This window comes from Eubalaena glacialis, chromosome 19 (genome assembly GCF_028564815.1).
Source record: "Eubalaena glacialis isolate mEubGla1 chromosome 19, mEubGla1.1.hap2.+ XY, whole genome shotgun sequence".
Taxonomy (NCBI): domain Eukaryota; kingdom Metazoa; phylum Chordata; class Mammalia; order Artiodactyla; family Balaenidae; genus Eubalaena; species Eubalaena glacialis.
Window position 1 is genome coordinate 43,371,487 of NC_083734.1, and position 18,542 is coordinate 43,390,028.

General features: G+C 54.1%; 2 protein-coding genes across 2 annotated transcripts; both read left to right on the forward strand.

Annotated features, from left to right (window-relative positions):
• The first annotated feature begins 2,723 nt into the window (after positions 1–2,723).
• Positions 2,724–10,203, forward strand: HAP1 (huntingtin associated protein 1). Its single transcript, XM_061175675.1, has 12 exons — positions 2,724–3,195; positions 4,223–4,302; positions 4,693–4,809; positions 4,929–5,113; positions 5,476–5,578; positions 5,657–5,723; positions 7,046–7,176; positions 7,557–7,631; positions 7,965–8,099; positions 8,232–8,323; positions 8,660–8,698; positions 9,783–10,203. Exons 1-12 carry the CDS (start codon positions 2,724–2,726, stop codon positions 10,201–10,203), a joined length of 1,917 nt encoding a protein of 638 aa, XP_061031658.1.
• A 346-nt stretch (positions 10,204–10,549) lies between these two features.
• On the forward strand, positions 10,550–11,472 carry LOC133079933 (huntingtin-associated protein 1-like). Its single transcript, XM_061175676.1, has 2 exons — positions 10,550–10,730; positions 11,391–11,472. Exons 1-2 carry the CDS (start codon positions 10,550–10,552, stop codon positions 11,435–11,437), a joined length of 228 nt encoding a protein of 75 aa, XP_061031659.1. The 3' UTR covers positions 11,438–11,472.
• Positions 11,473–18,542: the final 7,070 nt, after the last annotated feature.

Here is an 18,542-nt window from a genome sequence, read left to right on the forward strand (position 1 = left end):
GAATACTACTCAGCCATAAAAAAGAACAAAATAATGCCATTTGCAGCAACATGGATGCAACTAGAGATTATCATACTAAGTGAAGTAATTCAGAAAGAGAAAGACAAATACCATATGATATCACTTATATGTGGAATCTAAAATATGGCACAAATTAACCTATCTACGAAACAGAAACAGACTCACAGACATAGAGAACAGACTTGTGGTTGCCAAGGGGGAGGGGGAATGGGGGAGGGATGGAGTGGGAGTTTGGGGTTAGTCGATGCAAACTATTTCATATAGAATGGATAAACAGCAAGGTCCCACTGTATAGCACAGGGAACTACATCCAATATCTTGGGATAAATCATAATGGAAAAGAATGTAAAAAAGAAGGTATATATGTGTATAACTGAGTTACTTTGCTGTACAGCAGAAATTAACACAACATTGTCAATCAACTATACTTCAATAATAAATAAATAAATAAATAAATAAATAAATAAATATTTGTTGAATGAATAAGGAGTAGAAGGTAAGTTAGGGGGACGAGAAGAGCTGAGATGAAAGAAGAAATGAAGCCAACAAATATTAAGGTTGTTAAAGATTATGACCATAAAAAATGGCCGTGGATCTTAGATGCCCCACCTTTTTATCCAAAGCCTCTGGCCTGAGCCACCTTTAACAACTTGGCAGAAGTGCCCTGGAGTCTAGATGGGAGGAGAGGAGAGGAAGAGGGAGCAGGGGCCAGGTGGGCAAGGGTTGGGAAGGGTCTGGTTCTGCAGGGGAACCACTTCTTACTTCCCAGCCAGTGAGGGGGCTGCATTTGAGCCACTGTTTCAGAAACAACGTAACTAGTGCAGATTGCTCCTTTGATAAACTAGCAGATGAATCCCCGTGGGGGTATGCAGGATTTGGGGAAGGGGAGGTGAATTGGCACCAGGGTTCACTCACCAATCAGGAATAAGAAACACAGGCTCCTGAGGAGAGAGGCTGCCACTGGAGGGGTGTGGGTATGAATGGGCTGTGAAGGTGGAGGTGTGGGTTGAGATGCAAAATACTATGCAATTAATGATTTCTCCTCTCCCACGGCCCAGACCACCCTGTCAGTAGCACTTTCCATTTTTCTCAGTCATAGCTCCCTGTTTGTTTCTTTCAGAGAACTCCCCACACTCTGTAACTACCTTACTTGTTCTCTTGTTTATCTGTCTCCCCTTCTAGACTCTAAACTCCAGGAGAGCAGGGATCTAGTTTCTCTTGTTCCCTGGTCTAGCCTGAGAGTCTAGCACAGTGCCTAGTATATATAGTAGGTGCTCAAGAAATATTTGTCAAAGGAATGAATGAACCCAGACAGAAGGAAATACTCTGATCACAATGCTTCTCCACTGGACGGCTGGGGATGGGGCACTCTGATCCTCCTTCCTGGGTTGTGCCTCTTGTTCCAGGCTGTGTCATGGACACCTGGCCCCCAAAGCACGCTGTCAGCACGAGGAGCCTCTGTCCTGGGCTCCGGCTTTGAGTGGTGGCTGTAGGAAAAGGGCTCCTGGAATTCCTTAGCTAGGACAGGGGTATGAGTGAGAGAGATGGGTTAGAGATGGAGTCATGTGGATGGGGGTCGGGTGGGTGGGAGGATAGACTCACAACAATCTAGAAGAGAGAATGAGGCCTCAACAGCAGAAGGGCTGAAAAGGAGGTGGCACATTTGAGAACTATTTAGGAGGTAAATTAAGCAGGATTTGGTGATTGACGGTATTGAAGAGAAGGAAATTGGGGCACCAAGAATGATCCCAAGGCTTTAAAAGAATCAGTGCCGCAGCCATTTCTTTTTGGCCTGTAGGTTCCTCCGGTCCAAAGGCACAGAAATGGCCACTGGACTCCTCTGCCGCTCCATAGTTCATTCAGGACTTACGGCGACCCTCACAGGTATCCCGTCCTGTGTTGCGCTCTGAGGGACACGCTCCCTGTGTTGAAGGGGCGCACGTCTGGTCTCGGAGACACACACAGTGTGACCACTGCGGCCATCGCATAAAGGATGCTCTGGGGCCGAGAAGGACAGGGTCGGAGGAGTCTTTACGCGGAGACACCTAAGTGGGGTCTCCCGGAAGAACAGGTGTTTGCTAGCGTGGTATGAGGTGGGCAAAGTGAATGAGGGCGGAGGTAAAGCACTAGGAAAGACAATAAAACGACTTAAGAAATAAGAAAGAGGTCTGTCAAGCGGCTGCAACACCGGGAGTGTGAGCGCCGGCATCATGATGCCCCAGACTGGGCAGCGCGTGGGGGCCGTACTGGAGTTTGGATTTATCTCCCAGCCCACGCGGGAGAGACACAATACGGCCCCAACTCACAGGTCAGATCCAGGGAAGGCAGCCGAAAAGCCTCGGGCTGGAGCTGAGCGAGGGGGTGCCCCCAGTTAGGGACTTCCAAGTCCCTGTAACCCAAACCCCGGGAAGCGGCGGCTTTGGGCAAAACCATTCTCCGGAGGTGGAGAGGGGAGAGAAGGCCAGCACTCGGAGCCCAAGTCCGCTGAACCAGCTGCAACGTCCACTCGCCTCTTCTCCTCGCTCTTCTCTTACTTTTGCGCTCTGTTCCGCCCCATTAGCTCGCCTCCTGCGCGCCCGCCAGTGCCGGGCACCACCAGTTGCTCCTCGGCCGCCCCCTCCCGCGCGTGGTACGGCCCGGCGGGCGCGCGTCCAGGCACAGGTTATAAAGGCCCTGCTGCGGCAACCGACTGCGGACTCAAGATGCGCCCTAAAGAGTTGGGGCAGGGCTCAGCCGGCGACTGGCCGGGACCCGGCGATCCGGCAGCAGTCACCCCAGCTCCTCCGCCTGCAGCCAATCCCGCTCCAGAGCCCTCCGCCGAGCCTGAACCCGCCCCTGTGCAGGTACCGGCGGCAGGACCGGGAGCAGGATCCGGATCCGCAACCGTCTCGGGACCCTCAGCGGGAGCTCGCCCGGCCTCCAAGGCTGGATCGGAGGCAGGAGCCCAGCGCGCGTCCGCATTCTCGGCAGTCCAGGGGAATGCCCAGTCCGTGCCCGACAACTCGGACGCGCCGTGGACTCGCTTCATATTCCAAGGTCCATTTGGCCCCCGGGCCGCTGGCTTGGGGACTGGAAAGGCAGCGGGCATCTGGAAGACGCCGGCTGCCTACATCGGCCGGCGGCCTGGGGTGTCGGGCCCCGAGCGCGCCGCCTTTATTCGGGAGCTGGAGGAAGGTAAACTGGGTCCCCGGGCCCCCGGAGCAGGTGGGACTAGGGCAGCAGCAGGGAGGACGGGGCCCCGTCGGGTCCGGGCGCCCGGTCCCCTCTGGCACTCAGTCCCACCCCTCCGCCCACCCTTGCGAAGTCATGGTCTGCGGCGCCTCTCCGGTCCCCTTTTCCCCACCTCCTTCTCCCCTTCTCTCGTTCCCTATTTCCGTCGGTGGGTAGGATCCCCGGGGCTCGCGCTCCCCTGCCCCCCTCTTCACGCCTGTTGCTGCAGCAGATCTGCGCACTCTCAGTGCCCCCCTCCCGAGGCTACCGCAGTGCCAGGAGAGGGGCGGGGGGCTGCGGGAGGGCGCTGCCCGGTGCGCTCTGAGCCTGCGCTGGTCCGCCGTGCCAGCGACGGGGAGGTGGGTGGGCAGAGGGGAGGTTTTGCCAACCTCTTGGCTGCTGGGGTCAAGATCGGGCTCCCCCCCCACCCCAAACAATCTTGGGGGTGGGCGGAGCCTCAGACAGATGCTGCCTCTCCTCTTCCCTCCCACCTGCTCCTGGGTCGCTGGAGAGCTCCTGATTGGGTCTAGAGGCTCAAGTGGCCCCTACCCCAGTGCTGGAGAAGTCTCCTCCTCCTCTCCTCACGCAACAGGTGCAGGGTGGGTGACTGCGTCTGTTTTTAGGACCTGTGAGGCTCCAGTGAGCTGGCCAAGGCTGCCCTCTGGGTAAGGGGTGATGAGTCAGTCGGCGCTGTACTTCCGCTAGCTGCCTCTATTCTCCTAGGTTCCAGGAACTGTAGGACTGGGATATCCTTACCTCTCCCAGGCCCCTCCAGAAAAAACAATCAAACAAACAAACAAGAGTCCAGTTGGCCCTGGGAGCAGGGAAGGGAGTGCTGATTACTGGGGGTATGGAGAGGATATTGGGGGCAGAAAGGGAACTCAGTCTTCTCCCTTGTTGCTGACCCTTGCTGTTGAGGGCAGGAAAGAGTAGGGTGGCAGGTAGCATATGCCCCCTTTTTCCTGATGCGGCTTCCCGCTTTCTCTTGCAGCGCTGTGTCCTGACCTACACCCACCAGTCAAGAAGATCACCCAAGAAGATGTCAAAGTGATGTTAAGTTTGCTAGAGGAGGTGTGTGCTGCCTTCCCTGCCCGGGACAGCCCCAGCTGTAGCCAGGCTCCCGTTTTAATTATGTCTGTAGGGGTAGGAGTGTTCTTGCCTGACTACCTCTCTGGGGGCCAAGCTGGAGGTCCCTCTTATGGAAGGCAGGTAGATGTGGGATGTCCAGGCTGGAAGAGCTCTTAGCACCATCCGGTCTGATCTCTTTTTCCATAGGGGGAGACTGAGTCAGGTCCCGCAGTGGGTTCATGGCAGGCTCTTGTCTAGTACCTTGGAGAACTAGGGGATGGAGAGGGTCTCCAGTAGTGGCCTAGCTTTCCTCTGACCGCTAGCTTCTCCCATCTGTCTGGGAGATCCCAGAAACCAGGAACATATTCCCCATGGATGGGGGTCCCTCTGCAGAGAGAGCGGGACCTGAACACGGCAGCTCGCATTGGCCAGTCCCTGGTGAAACAGAACAGTGTTCTGATGGAGGAGAACAGCAAGCTGGAAGCCATGCTGGGCTCGGCCAGGGAGGAGGTACCTGGGTGGGGAGGGCAGGGGGAGGCGTATCTCAGGCCTGCCTCCATCCCACTGTGCTGGGATCTGTGCCTGCCCCTGCCCATACCCCGACCCAGGGCTCCTCTTCCTCCTGCCAGATTTTACGTCTCAGACACCAGGTGAGCCTGCGGGATGACCTCCTTCAGCTTTACTCAGACTCTGATGATGATGAGGAGGAGGAGGAGGAGGAGGATGAAGAAGAGGAAGAAGAAGAAGAAGAGGAGGACGAGGGGGAGGAAGAAGAAGAGCAGGGGCATGATCATCCCTACGAAGACTCAGACCCGTGAGTGTCCTGCCTTTTTTTTTTTTTTTTTTTTTTTTTTAATTTTTGCTGCGCCACGCGGCTTGCGAGATCTCATTTCCCCAACCAGGGATTGAACCTGGGCCACGGCAGTGAAAGTGCCAAATCCTAACCACTGGACCACGAGGGAATTCCCCACAAGTGTCCTGCCTTTGCATCTGGGCGGCCCCTTCTCTGAGCCTCAGTTTCCTTGTTCGCAAACAGGGACACCATGTACCTGCCACTGGGGTTGCTGGAGCTAACTGAGACCACCGCAGTCAGCCTGGGGTGGGGGAGCCCTGGGTGGGCAGGGAATTGGGTCCCCCGAGCCCCTGCACCCCGACTCCCATCACTCCCTCCCCTAGGACTCCTCTGACAGAGTCAGAGTCACACCGATGCCCGCAGCTGGAGGCCCTGCAGGAGCAGCTGCGGCTGCTGGAGGAGGAGAATGAGGAGCTGCGAGAGGAGGTGAGGATGGGGGAAGAGGGCGTGCCTGTGGGCAGGGGGTGTTGACTCCCCTGCCCCTTCCTCTCTCCCTCCCTGCAGGTCTCTCAACTCGATGACCTTGAGGAGGAGGAGCAGATGTTCATCCTGGATTGTGTGGAGCAGTTTTGTACGTGAACTTGTAACGCGGGGTAGGGGGCTGTCCAGAGGAGCAGAGAGAAGAACCCGGGATTTGGAGTCTGGAGACTTGAGTTCATGTCACAGCTCTGACACCTCCTAGCTGTGTTAGCTTGGACAAGTTCCTTAACCTCTCTGAAACTTCATCTTTAGAATGAGGGTTAATAATCTTGGCCCTGCTGACCTCTCCAGGGGTTACAGATGAGGAAGTGCTTTGTGCAAACTGTGAAGAGCTGTACAGATGCCATGGGGCTCCGCTAAGCCTGTCTCCTTTTGTTATTTGAGAAAGGGGAGGGAGGGGGCTGGGAGCAAGGAATGGAGGGAGCCATGAACTGCCAGAGACCAGGCCCCCCCTCCCTCCTCAGGCACTGCATGATTAGGCAGAGGCTGTGCCTGGCGCTGTGTGGTCGTGAAGATGAGTGAGGCACAGCGTTTGTCCCTGAGGAGCTCAGGCCTAGCTGGGGAGATGCATACTCAAGGTGGCAACAGCTGAACTCGTGCTGTTCCGCTCACCCCAAATCTGGCCTGCCTTCCCCCTGGGTTCCCTGAATGGCCCCCCTGGTCCCAGGCCCCCGGAGTAAGAGCCAGTCCCCACATTCTGTTGCTTCTATGTCCTAGGAAAGGCTCACGTCTCTCCTTTTCCCACCCCAGCTGCCTCTAGCCCAGGCCACCTCTTAACTGGTCTCTCTGCCTCCACTCCTACCCTTCCAGGCCCTTCTGCACACAGCGCAAAGGAGTTTTCTAAAACCAAATCTATGTCACTCCCCTGCCTAAAATACCCAAATAACTCCCCATTGGCCAAAGGATAAACCCCACCCTCCCTGCCCCAGCCCTAGTGATCTGGGCCCTGCCCACTGCCCCAGCCACTCCCTCCTGGTGCCCTCTGGGCCTCTCCACACCCTGCCTGGGCCCTGTCTTCCCTTCTGCTGGGCGAGCCCCACTTCCCCGAGGAGGTCCTAGCATCTCAGACCTTGCCAGGCTGGCCTGGGTGCGGCAGCTGTGACCCCCGATGCACCCTTTACACTTGCTGCAGCCTAGTCCATAATATGCACTATTGTGATTTCTTTTTCCCTCAGTCTCCACACTGGTCTTGAGCTCAATGTGGGCTGGGGCCAGGTCTTGCTGACTGCTTGTCCAACACCCTGCTCTGTGTCAGTCAATAACTGTTTATTGAAAAGAAGACCCAAGTGAGGGATGCTAAGCCCTGTGGAACCTGGGGTACTTGGCGCGAGCTGAGGGGTGCAGGTGGACAGAGGCATCTGGGAGACTGAGGGCCCGGGGAACCAGGGCTGACCTCTCCCCACTCCTCCCCAGCGGAGGCCAGCCAGCAGATGGCCGAGCTGTCGGAGGTGCTGGCACTCAGGATGGAGAGCTATGAACAGCAGCAGAGGGAGGTTGCCCAGCTGCGGGCCCAGGTCATGAAGCTGCAGCGGTGCTGCCAGTCGGTGCGTCGGGGTGTGTGCGGGGCTCCTTGCTCCTGTCGTGGCCCCGTGGGACCCACACCTCCTTCTCCCTGCCCCCACCCCATGGAGCTCAGAGGCCCAAGGCCCCTCTCTGTGTCAGAGTCAGTGTTGGAGGAGACATCAGAGAGCGCCTCATCCTGTCCCCTCGTCCCAAGTTGGGGACCGAGCCCAAAGAGAGACACAGGGTGTTCCAGGAAACAGACCACGTGACTCCCCACGTTCTTTGGCCTTATTCCATGTGACTTCTTTTTTAAAGAGCTGCCAAAGACTCACTGATGAGCCTGGGAAGACTTGCCAGAAGCAGGGTGTGCACGGGAGTGGGGAGGTCTGGGGTGAGGTTCACTGGTCTTCGGTCCTTCCAGTATGGGGCTGAGGCTGAGAAGTTGCAGCAACAGCTGGCTTCGGAGAAAGAAATCCAGATGCAGCTCCAGGATGAGGTGAGGCCCCCCTGGGCTCTTGGCCCAGCGTGGGGGACCTGGGACCCTTGGGCAGCTGCCTGACTCTCCTGAGAGGACAAGCTCCTTGCAGCAGGGACTGGGTCTGTCCTTTCCATACCCTCAGGCTCTGGTACAGGGCCTGGCAGGTGGCAGTTCATTTGGGGTCTTGAGTGGAGTGGAGTCCGGGGATCACCCTGCATATCATTATGGGGGTCTAGAGTCTGGGCCTCTTGCCTCTTTGCCCAGGCTTCCCCACCCCCTGGGGAGAGAGTGGGCAAGGCATCTGGGCTGGGTGTGCCTGGGTCCCAGCAGAGCCTGGGGGCGGGTTCCCAGCTGCAGGACCTACGGGAGAAGTACTCCGAGTGTGGGAGCATGCTGATTGAGGCCCAGGAGGAGGTGAAGACCCTCCGCCAGCAAGCCCCGGCGTCCACTGGCTCTGTCACCCACTACACATACACTGTACCTCTGGTGAGGCCCCCCGGCTGCCTGCCTTTTACCTCTGTGTGCTCTGTGTCTATCCGCAGTCTTTTCCTGTGCCTGGAGGTACGGGTGGGGGGTTCTGTGGGGATCTTCTGGTAACGTCCCCCCTCTCCACCATAGGAGGCACTTCCTGATTTCCAGGAGACCCTGGCTGAGGAGCTCAGAATGTCTATAAGGAGGATTATCTCAGACCCTGTGTTTTTTATGGAAAGGTGCACTCTGGGCCCCAGACCTTTGCCTGCCCTGCACTCACTCTTGCCTACCTGGTAGGCAGCAGCCTTTCTGGTAGTGGGAGGGGTTCCCCCCCCGCCCCACCCTGGCTCTGACCTCCCTCCCCCCTCCCCCTCCCCCCCTTCCCCCCCCCGTGGTGCCCCTCCTCCTGCCTCATTGGTCCTCGGCCCATTCCACTCAACACACCTTTCCTCTGTGCACACGTTCTGGGTGCATCATTTCTCCCTGGGATTTTTCTGCATGATGGAGTCCCAGGGATTTCGCACTTTCAGCTTCCCGTTGCCTCGGGACAGTGAAGGCCCTTTTCTATGTTGAAGGAATTATGAAGTGACTCCAGAGGAGACCTCAGATCTGGGGTATGCCGACCAGGGGCTCCCCCTTCACCTGCCCTCACCTTTTTTTTTTAAATTTTATTTTTTTTTGGCTGCATTGGGTCTTTGTTGCTGTGCAGGCTTTCTCTCGTTGTGGCGAGCGGGGGTACTCTTCATTGCGGTGCGTGGGCTTCTCATTGCAGTGGCTTCTCTTGTTGCGGAGCTTGGGCTCTAGGAACGCGGGCTTCAGTAGTTGTGGCTCGCGGGCTCTAGAGTGTAGGCTCAGTAGTTGTGGCACATGGGTTTAGTTGCTCTGCGGCATGTGGGATCTTAGTTCCCTGACCAGGGCTTGAACCCGTGTCCCGTGCATTGGCAGGTGGATTCTTAACCACTGTGCCACCAGGGAAGTCCCCACCCGCCCTCACCTTTCAGCAGCCAGACAACCCCCTGCAGCTGGTTCTGTGACCCTACAACCCTGGAGAAGCCCCTGCTCTCGGGCCGGCTGGGCTAAGAGTTGTTCTGGGAAGGAGCTGCCCCCTTTGCCTTCAAATCTTGCCCCATAGGTGGCCGTCTGATTTGAGGCTTCTCCAAGTGGGGGCTGAAGCCTTCCCTTCACCTGACCAGGGGCTGAGAGGCGAATGGGCACTGGCCTAGGAGCTGGGAACAACTGGCACTGAGTCCCAGCTTGATCCCTTTACTGGCTGTGTGTCCTTGGGCAAGTCACTTGACCTGTCTGGGCCTTACTAAAATGGATTTGTTCCTATGGCAACTAGATGTGGGATGGGTTGTGAACGTTAAATAACGAAGGAGGGGGGCAGAGGGGATGTTATTCCTGCTGGTCTGTTCCGTGCAGCAGGGTGGGGTTACTGGGGGAAGGCGGAGCCTATGCAGTGTTGGTGACCATTCTTCTTTCTACCAGGGTCATGGGCTGGGTGTTTGAAGCCTTGAGGCTGGTACCCAGCTGCCCTCTCCCCTGGCTGGGACAGAAGTGGGGAGTAACCATCAGGGTCTGTGTGCAGACCGGGGCGGAGAGCAGGAGCCCCAGTGGCTGGAGATGTCCTGGGGGAGTGAGGAGGGGTGGCTCTGGCTTTGGGGGGTTAGGGAAAGACTTTCCTGTCTCCCTGCCCAGATATGAGCTGCACCACAGTGAGGATCGAGAGCAGGAGCAGGGGCTCGAGGCAGAGGAGGGGCTGATGTCGGCTGAGCATTTCGTGCCTGCGGAGGAGCTGGGGGCCACAGAAGAGGCGCTGCCAGCTGAGGAGGGGGTGACGGAAGAGGCAGAGCTGGTGTCTGAGGAGGCTGAGGCCTGGGAAGAGGTGGAGCTGGAGCTGGATGAGGCAACGCGGATGAATGTGGTCACGCCAGCCCTGGAGGCCAGCGGCTTGGGCCCCGCGCACCTGGACATGAAGTATGTCCTCCAGCAACTGGCCAACTGGCAGGACGCCCATTACAGGCAGCAGCTGAGGCAGAAGATGCTCCAGAAAGGTGAGTGCTCCCGTGGGGGCCTCCCTCCGGCCAGCCGGACAAGCTGCAGATCGTCAAGCCGATGAAAGGTGAGGGTAGGTGAGCCCCCCAAACGCTCACTTACCCCAGCCCGGCCCCACCCAGCGTGCTGATTTGCATGGACTTTGCATATCATTTACATAGGCACCTCAGGTCCCCCTCAGTGGGAACTGTGGCCCCAATGCTTATTTACGTGGAGTTTGCATAGGATTCCAGATCTTCACCCTTTTTGCTCCTGGGGCTGGGCTGGGGGTCAGGGCGCGGACTGTAGCCCCTCACTGCGTCTCAGCTTCCTGTCTCTGCCCGCTCCCTTCCCGTGTCCCCCACCCCCACCTCCCCCATCCCCAAGGCTCCCCAACCCTGCAGCAGTGGCAGCAGCAGGCCAAAACAAACATGGGGGGCGGGATCGTGGAGGAGCACCTGGGGGTGCCAACCCAGGACTTTCGGAGGCTGGAGGAGGAAAGGGCCAATCACCCTCCCAGGGCCTGGGAGGAAGAGGGGCCTTCTGGGGCCACCCAGGCCATTGGGATGAAAGCCTCTGCCAGCAAGGGCCGCAGTCGGACCAGTCCCCTGGGTGAGTCTGAAGGTGGGCTAGGGTCTCCTACAGAGTGATGGGGGGCGGTTAAGGTCTCCTCTCCCCAGCTGGAAGCCCCAAACGTTGGGGAGTAACACCTGCTGAGTACAGGCCTTGTGCTAGGCCATGAGAGCCCTGCCTTGAGGAGCTCATGGAGATATCAAAGGTGATTTAGTGATGCGAATTATCTTCTTTAATCCTCACACCCCTGTAGGTACGTATTATCCCCATTTGGAGAGGAAACGGAGGTTCAGAGAGCAAAATAATTTGTTCAAGGCCACTGAACCCGTTTTCTTTACTGCTATGCCATAACAACTTTTCCGACCCATCCCTCCCTCCCCTCTAACCCTGTCCTGGTGCCTTCTTGGCCTTCTGGGTGAGCTGTGAAGTTTATAACCTGTTGGCAGCCTCACCATTATATCTGATCTGCCCTGACTCTGATGGTCACTGCTGGGTGGCCTCATCGGGGTCGCCATGTAAGGTTGTGCAGGTTGTAAACTGAATGGTGACCTCTATGGCCGGGCAGCAGACAACCTGCATAACTCTCAACGGTGGCTGTCTCTTTCTGGTATAGCTGACCAGGCCTAGCCCCTGCCTGCTGCCCAGGCCGGACCTGTGGTCCTCAGGCCCCCAGTTCACGTCCACCCCCTTCTCTTCCAGGCTTTGCTGTTTCCCAGCAGCCTGCAGAGGCCCCACAGACAGGCTGAGGCCCCTCCTTCCGCTGCCTGGCCAAGCCCCACCCTCCCCAGACCTCCCTTCCCTGGCTCAGAAACCGGACCCCCGATCTGTCACCAGCCCACCCGCTGTCCTGATGAACCTGGGCCGGAACTTGAGGGCCCAAGCCTTGACCCTCTTCTGGGACAGGCTGAAGGAACCCCGGCCCTCGTTCTGCAGCTGGTGCAAAAGCTGTGGCTGCTGGGCCTGGATCACTTGGTGGCCCCGGGGGTGTAAGAAGCCCAGGGGGTGTGAGAAGCCCAGGGGGAGGCCCACCAGCTACCAGACTCCGCTCTGAGCTGGGGCAGGGCTCAGGCCCGGGGTGTAGGAAGTTGTTTTGAGCACCTTGCTCACTACATGCCCCTCACCCCTTGACCCCCAAATCAAAGGTGGCTTCCCAGTCCTTGGTGACTTTTAGGGACCTGGTCGTCTGTCCCGGTTCTTGGCTCTTTCTTCTCAGTCCCTAATTGCTGTGTGTAACCAGAAGCATCTGTCTGTGTGGGCGAGGACTCCCTCTGCCCAGGATGGGGGTGCAGGGCCCGCTCCCCTCCCCTCCCCTCCCCACCTCCCCGCCTGTGGCCTGTGAGTGTCCAGGCTCCCTCCCAAGGCCCTGTCACTCCCACCACGTCCTTTCCTCAGTGCCCCTTGTTTCCTTGTTCTAGATGTTTCGCCCTTTCCCACCCTTTACTCATAAACACCTGGAGTCGGGGGCGCAGGACCCCCGTCGGTATCTGCCCACCTCCCCACTGTGCTTCTCATGCTCCTGTTGCTTGTCAGCCCGTGTACGTGCCGGTGCAGGAAATAAAGGACCTGTGCGCTACCTGGCCCAGCCTCTGCTGTCTTTCTCAGGGAGTGCACGTGTGTGTGTGTGCATTGTGTGCGTGTGCCTGTGCACTTTGGTGGGGCAAAGCTGTGGAGAGAGGATGGGCTCCAGTAGTGAATCATGTGCCAGGGGCTTTGATTAAATACATAATCATTTCAACAACCCCTGGGGGTGGTGGTGGGTGATCTGACAAATGGTCGTCAGGTGATGAAACTGACACCTAGGCAGGTGAAGTGACCCTCCCAAGAGTGGAACAGCTGGTTGTGGAGCTGGGATTTGAACCCAAGCGCTCAGGCCTCCAGAGCCCATGCTTGGGCAGGCCCCCTTCCCTGATCCTTTCTGTTCCTGGGATCCTGACTCAGTGCCTGGCTGCAAAGGGTAAAGCAGGAATGAAGTCACCACTGTCTTAGGCAGAGGTCCCCCAGAACAGCATGTGAAAACAAGTCATTTATTCCATTAAATGAGGCTGTTGGACTGACTCTCGCCAAGGCAGGATGCTCAAACATGCAGGCAGAGAGGGACAGAAAACAGTATGAGATCAGAGGGTCCCAGAACTTTTGTTATGAGTCTGGCTTGATATGTTCAATTTCCAGTTTAGAGTTTATCATTTTGGAAAATAAGAGCTCAATTCTCAGAGCGGTTTAGTCACCTTCTAATTCTTGGTGTTTCCAGAGCATTGATAATAAAGATTTCAATCATGAAAAAAAAAAACACCCAAGTAGTTTATTTAGAAGATGATCCCAGGAAGCACTCTTGGTGGGGGAGTGGGGAATTGAGAACAGAAGGAAGCTAACGAAAGGGAGTTTTAGGCAACAGAGGCTCAGTCCTACTGGGGAACCCTGGGAGGGAGTGTAGCCCGTTGCAACTCAAAGTGTGGTCTGTGGACCAGCATCTTTAACATCTCCTGGGAGTTTATCAGAAATGCAGAATCTCAGGTCCCACCCAACACCTATATTGTTGGAATCTGTATGTTGACAAGGTCCCCAGGACCTTGACCTTCAATGCATATTGAAGTCGGCGATGCACCAATCTAGAACCCATTTCAGTTACCCCATCCAAGGGGCGAGGAAGCTGGGGCAGGCATCCTCCAAGTTTCGTTTGTCATTGGCCGAGGTCTGCTCCTGGGGGTATTAACTCACTGGTGCTCTGGCCTCTCCACACATACGCTGGGGAAAAGCCCCCTGGCAGAGACTAACTGTGCTTGTCACGGACCATGGTCAGCGTGTGCTAGAATGGTGAGTGCCGAGGATGCGGGCAGGTCACTGACTTTGTGCCACTCCGATGCACTCAAGCCCCATGTGGAGTTCACTCTGGCCTGGCATTGCTTCTTTAAGATGGCGGCTGGTCACAGTATCTTAGAAAGAAGAATTACACCTGGAGGATGAATGGTATAAGCTGTGGTCCTCAGCTGCAATTGGTCCTGAATCCCTAGATGAGATTTCTCATCTCCTTCCTCTACCACCCATCCTATATTCCCCTCTTCCTTGGTCAGCACTTCAGCTGGTCCAGGTTGCTCTCCTGGTGAAGTAACCTAGATCTTCATTCCTGAGAGGTCCGAACACTTGGTCATCGGCCCTGGTCAGGCTATTGTTACTGCAACTGCCTGTTTATGGTTATCACCAGGCAGGAAGTCCCAAGACGCACCTCAGTGAATCCCCCTGAGTTCCAGACCCCGAATACTCCTTCCTGCCCCCATTATGAGGCAGTGATCCTAGCCCCTCATGTTAATCAGAATCAGTAACCCCTGCTAATAATTGACCTTTCCTTGCCTGATGGTCTAATGACATGAGCCAAAAATGGCCAGGCAGCCCCTATAACTTTATTTTTTTCTTTTTCTTTCTTTTTTTTTTGTTTTTTTGCTTTTTTTGTTTTTGGCTGCACCGTGTGGCTTGCGAGATCTTAGTTCCCTGACTAGGGATCGAAACTGGGCCCCCTGTAGTGGAAGCACAGGGTCCTAACCACTGGACCACCAGGGAATTCGCAAGCCCCTATAACTTTAGATTTAGGAGAATCTTTACTGTTTTCCCTGGTGGAAGCATCTTTCCCCAGGAACCAGGATTTCTAGTCCAGGAGTGTCTAGAATCGTGGGGACAGGAAGTACAAATTTCTGAGGTGGGCCACTGGCAGTGATGGTCATAGGGACCACTTCCATTCTCCCCCTAGGTTCCCGGACCCGCGTGTTCTGGCTGTCAGGGACAAAGCACTGTTTGAGAACCTCTGGCTCAAAGTATATCCTGCACCCCACCCTCCAGGGTGCATCCCCAAGTTAGTGCCTTAGCTGCGCCTTTAATTCCAACATTCTTTTAGGCCTGCGGTCTCTGGGTCACATGGTGTCTGGTAGGACAAGTGGATCCCCATGGTCATGTGCTCATTGCTGCACCTCCTTCACTATAAAGCAGGTCCCTTGTCTGAGGTCATGTTTTTTTATTTTTTAATATTTTTTTAACTTAACATCTTTATTGGAGTATAATTGCTTTACAATGTTGTGTTAGTTTCTGCTGTATAACAGTGAATCAGCTATGTATATACATATATTCCCATATCCCCTCCATCTTGCATCTCCCTCCCACCCTCCCTATCCCACCCCTCCGGGTGGACACAAAGCACCAAAGCACCGAGCTGATCTCCCTGTGCTATGCAGCTGCTTCCCACTAGCTATTTTACATTTGGTAGTGTATATATGTCAGTGCTACTCTCTCACTTCATCCCAGCTTCCCCTTCCCCCTCCCCGTGTCCTCAAGTCCATTCTCTGTGTCTGCGTCTTTATTCTTGTCCTGCCCCTAGGTTCATCAGAACCATTTTTTTTTTTTAGATTCCATGTATATGTGTTAGCATATGGTATTTGTTTTTCTCTTTCTGACTTACTTCGCTCTGTATGACAGACTCTAGGTCCATCCACCTCACTACAAATAACTCAGTTTCATTTCCTTTTATGGCTGAGTAATATTCCATTGTATATATGTGCCACATCTTCTTTATCCATTCATCTGTCGATAGACACTTAGGTTGCTTCCATGACCTGGCTATTGTAAATAGAGCTGCAATGAACATTGTGGTACATGTCTCTTTTTGAATTATGGTTTTCTCAGCATATATGCCCAGTAGTGGGATTGCTGGGGCGTATGGTAGTTCTATTTTTAGTTTTTTAAGGAACCTCCATACTGTTCTCCATAGTGGCTGTATCCATCTACATTCGCACCAACAGTGCAAGAGGGTTCCCTCTTCTCCACACCCTCTCCAGCATTTCTTGTTTGTAGATTTTTGGATGATGGCCATTCTGACCTGTGTGAGGTGATATGAGGTCATGTTTTATGGGATCCTGTGATGGCATGTCACACACTGTGCGTCCTTAGATGCTCTGTGGTCCTGTAGCGCTGGGGGAGGCACTGCGGGCAGAAGGGAAAGCCTACCTTCAGAACGTGAACCACTCCCCACCAGGATGGTTCAGTGCCCCTTCTAAGGTGGAGGGTGTTTGATGGAATCAATTTACCAAGTGGCTTGTTGGTCCCCTAAGGGCATGGTCCCATAGCCAGGGCTCAGAAATGGCCTCTGCTGCTCACAAGTTGGATGTGCAGCTGAGGTAGTAGCTGGATTGACTCTCGGTTCCATGCCTGACCTCTGTCTCTGGCACCATGGTCACTTTATTCATGGGCCCACAGTGCAAGTAGGGAGTGGCCAAAGACTGCATCTAGCTGACCTCCATTGGGTGAGACATCCTGACCACCTGGTCGTTTCAGTGGATGCTCTCGGGTGGGCACTGATGTGAGACACGAAGGTCCACAGGCCCTGTGCTGCCCTCCATAGATCTATCTACTTGCCTCTTTCCCAGATGTCTTCGTCTCGGAATTTCTAGTCTTTCTCTTGCACGTCCCCTGACCGATCTGCTGCTGCCCAGAGGTCTGTGTGTGTTCTTCCCCCAAACCGCTTCTCCCTCCACGCCAAGTGGATGCCCAGGTCCAGAACGTGAAGCTCTACCCACCTGAAAGACTGCCCTTCACCACTGTCTTCCAGGGCCGCCCAGAGTGAGCCGTGGTTCAGCAGCAGTTCATTTTCAGTTTTTACCAGCTTATCAAGTCTACCCCCTCGTGAACCAGGCCTGAATTTTTCCTCCTGTATGAGCTGGCCATAGGGAACCTCCAGTGAGGCTATAGGGGTAAGCCGAGGAAGAGGCACTGGTGCAGTAGACGTAGGTGGCCTGGGGGTGTAGGTGACTGACTAACTTTTTTGTGCCTTCTGGCCTTCCTCAGGCCCAATCTCAAGTGTACCATTTCATCCTAAACTGAATCACTGCTTGGCCCATCCAACCTTATGACGTGGTGGGTCTGAAAACACCCAGCTCATGATGGGCAACTCTGATTGCATAGTAACTTAATGTTCAGTGGTCAAGTGCTCGTTCCCTACTAGGGCCCAGTAGCATGCTGGGAGTGGCTTTTTTAACAGTAAATAATTCTCTTCTGTAGATAGCATGCCCTTGACTCTAGAACAGGGGTCAGCAAACTATGACCCATGGGCCAAATCTGGCCCGTCACCTGTTTTTGTTTGGCCTGCAAGCTAAGAATATTTTTTTGTTTGTTTTTTTAAAATAAATTTATTTAAATTTTGGCTGTGTTGGGTCTTCGTTGCTGTGCGCGGGCTTTCTCTAGTTGCGGTGAGCGGGGGCTACTCTTCGTTGGGGTGTGCGAGCTTCTTATTGTCGTGGCTTCTCTTGTTGCGGAGCATGGGCTCTAGCCGCGTGGGCTTCAGTAGTTGTGGCACGTGGGCTCAGTAGTTGTGGCTTGCAGGCTCAGTAGTTGTGGCGCACGGGCTTAGTTGCTCCGCAGCATGTGGGATCTTCCCAGACCAGGGACTGAACCTGTGTCCCCTGTATTGGCAGGCGGATTCTTAACCACTGTGCCACCAAGGAAGCCCTAAGAATGTTTTTTATAGTTTAAATGGTTACACTTTAAATGGTTATTTGAGTACCTATGCAATGTCCTTGATTTTGCCTCTTGGCCTGCAAAGCCTAAAATATTTTCGATCTGGCCCTTTAAAAAAAAGTTTGCCAGCCCTAGGGGTACACTGCAGTTCTCTTATTGGGACTTCCCAGAGACTTCACATGAAATTCTTGTCCAACACAGATATTTCTAGCACTGTGGGATCTGTAGCATCACAATTACTGAGATTCTTTTTAAAAAATTTTTATTTTATATTGGAGTATATTTGATTAACAATGTTGTGTTAGTTTTAGGTGTACAGCAAATTGATTCAGTTATACACGTACATGTATCTATTATTTTTCAAATTCTTTTCCCGTTTATTGCAGAGTATTGAGCCGAGTTCCTTGTGCTATACAGTAGGTCCTTCACAATTACTGAGATTCTTATCCGTAGTGAATTAGGATGGGATCCAGGTGGATGAGGGTGCATTGGCTTATCAATTGCTTCAGCACTTAAGAGATAAGAGCAATGATTATTATGACTGTGGAGTTGCTTGGCTATTGTTAATCATCAGAGAATCTCTAAAGGAGGAAAATGTTAGGCTCATGTCAGCCAACCATTAACTCAGGATATGGTTGATATGGTATGAAAGTCAAATGGCCTCCATTGCAACAAAGGGAAGATTGCATTGGAAATCAGGACCAAGACCTGATTGTACGAGTGCAGAGTAACAAAGGAGGTTGAAAGCAGAACCCCAAAAGTCTCCTCTGCTGAAGTCCTAGAATGAAAGGAATGGGACCATGACACCCATGGGTGGAACATTTGAGGAGATGCCCTTAAGAATCTTGAACTCCCAACCCTCCTACACTGTTGGTGGGAATGTAAATTGGTGCAGCCACTATGGAAAGCAGTATGGAGGGTCCTTAAAAAGCTAAAAATAGAGTTGCCGTATGACCCAGCAATCCCACTCCTGGGCATATATCTGGGCAAAACTCTAATTTGAAAAGATACATGCACCCTTATGTTCATAGCAGCACTATTTACAATAGCCAAGACATGGAAGCAACCTAAATGTCCATTGAAAGATGAATGGATAAAGAAGATGTGGTACATATATACAATGGAATACTACCCAGCCATAAAAAGAATGAAATAATGCCATTTGTAGCAACATGGATGGACCTAGAGATTATCATACTAAGTGAAGGAAGTCAGACAGAGAAAGACAAGTACCAAAAGATATCACTTACATGTGGAATCTAAAATATGACACAGGGATTTCCCTGGTGGCGCAGTGGTTAAGAATCCGCCTGCCAATGCAGGGGTTCGAGTCCTGGTCCGGGAAGATCCCACATGCCG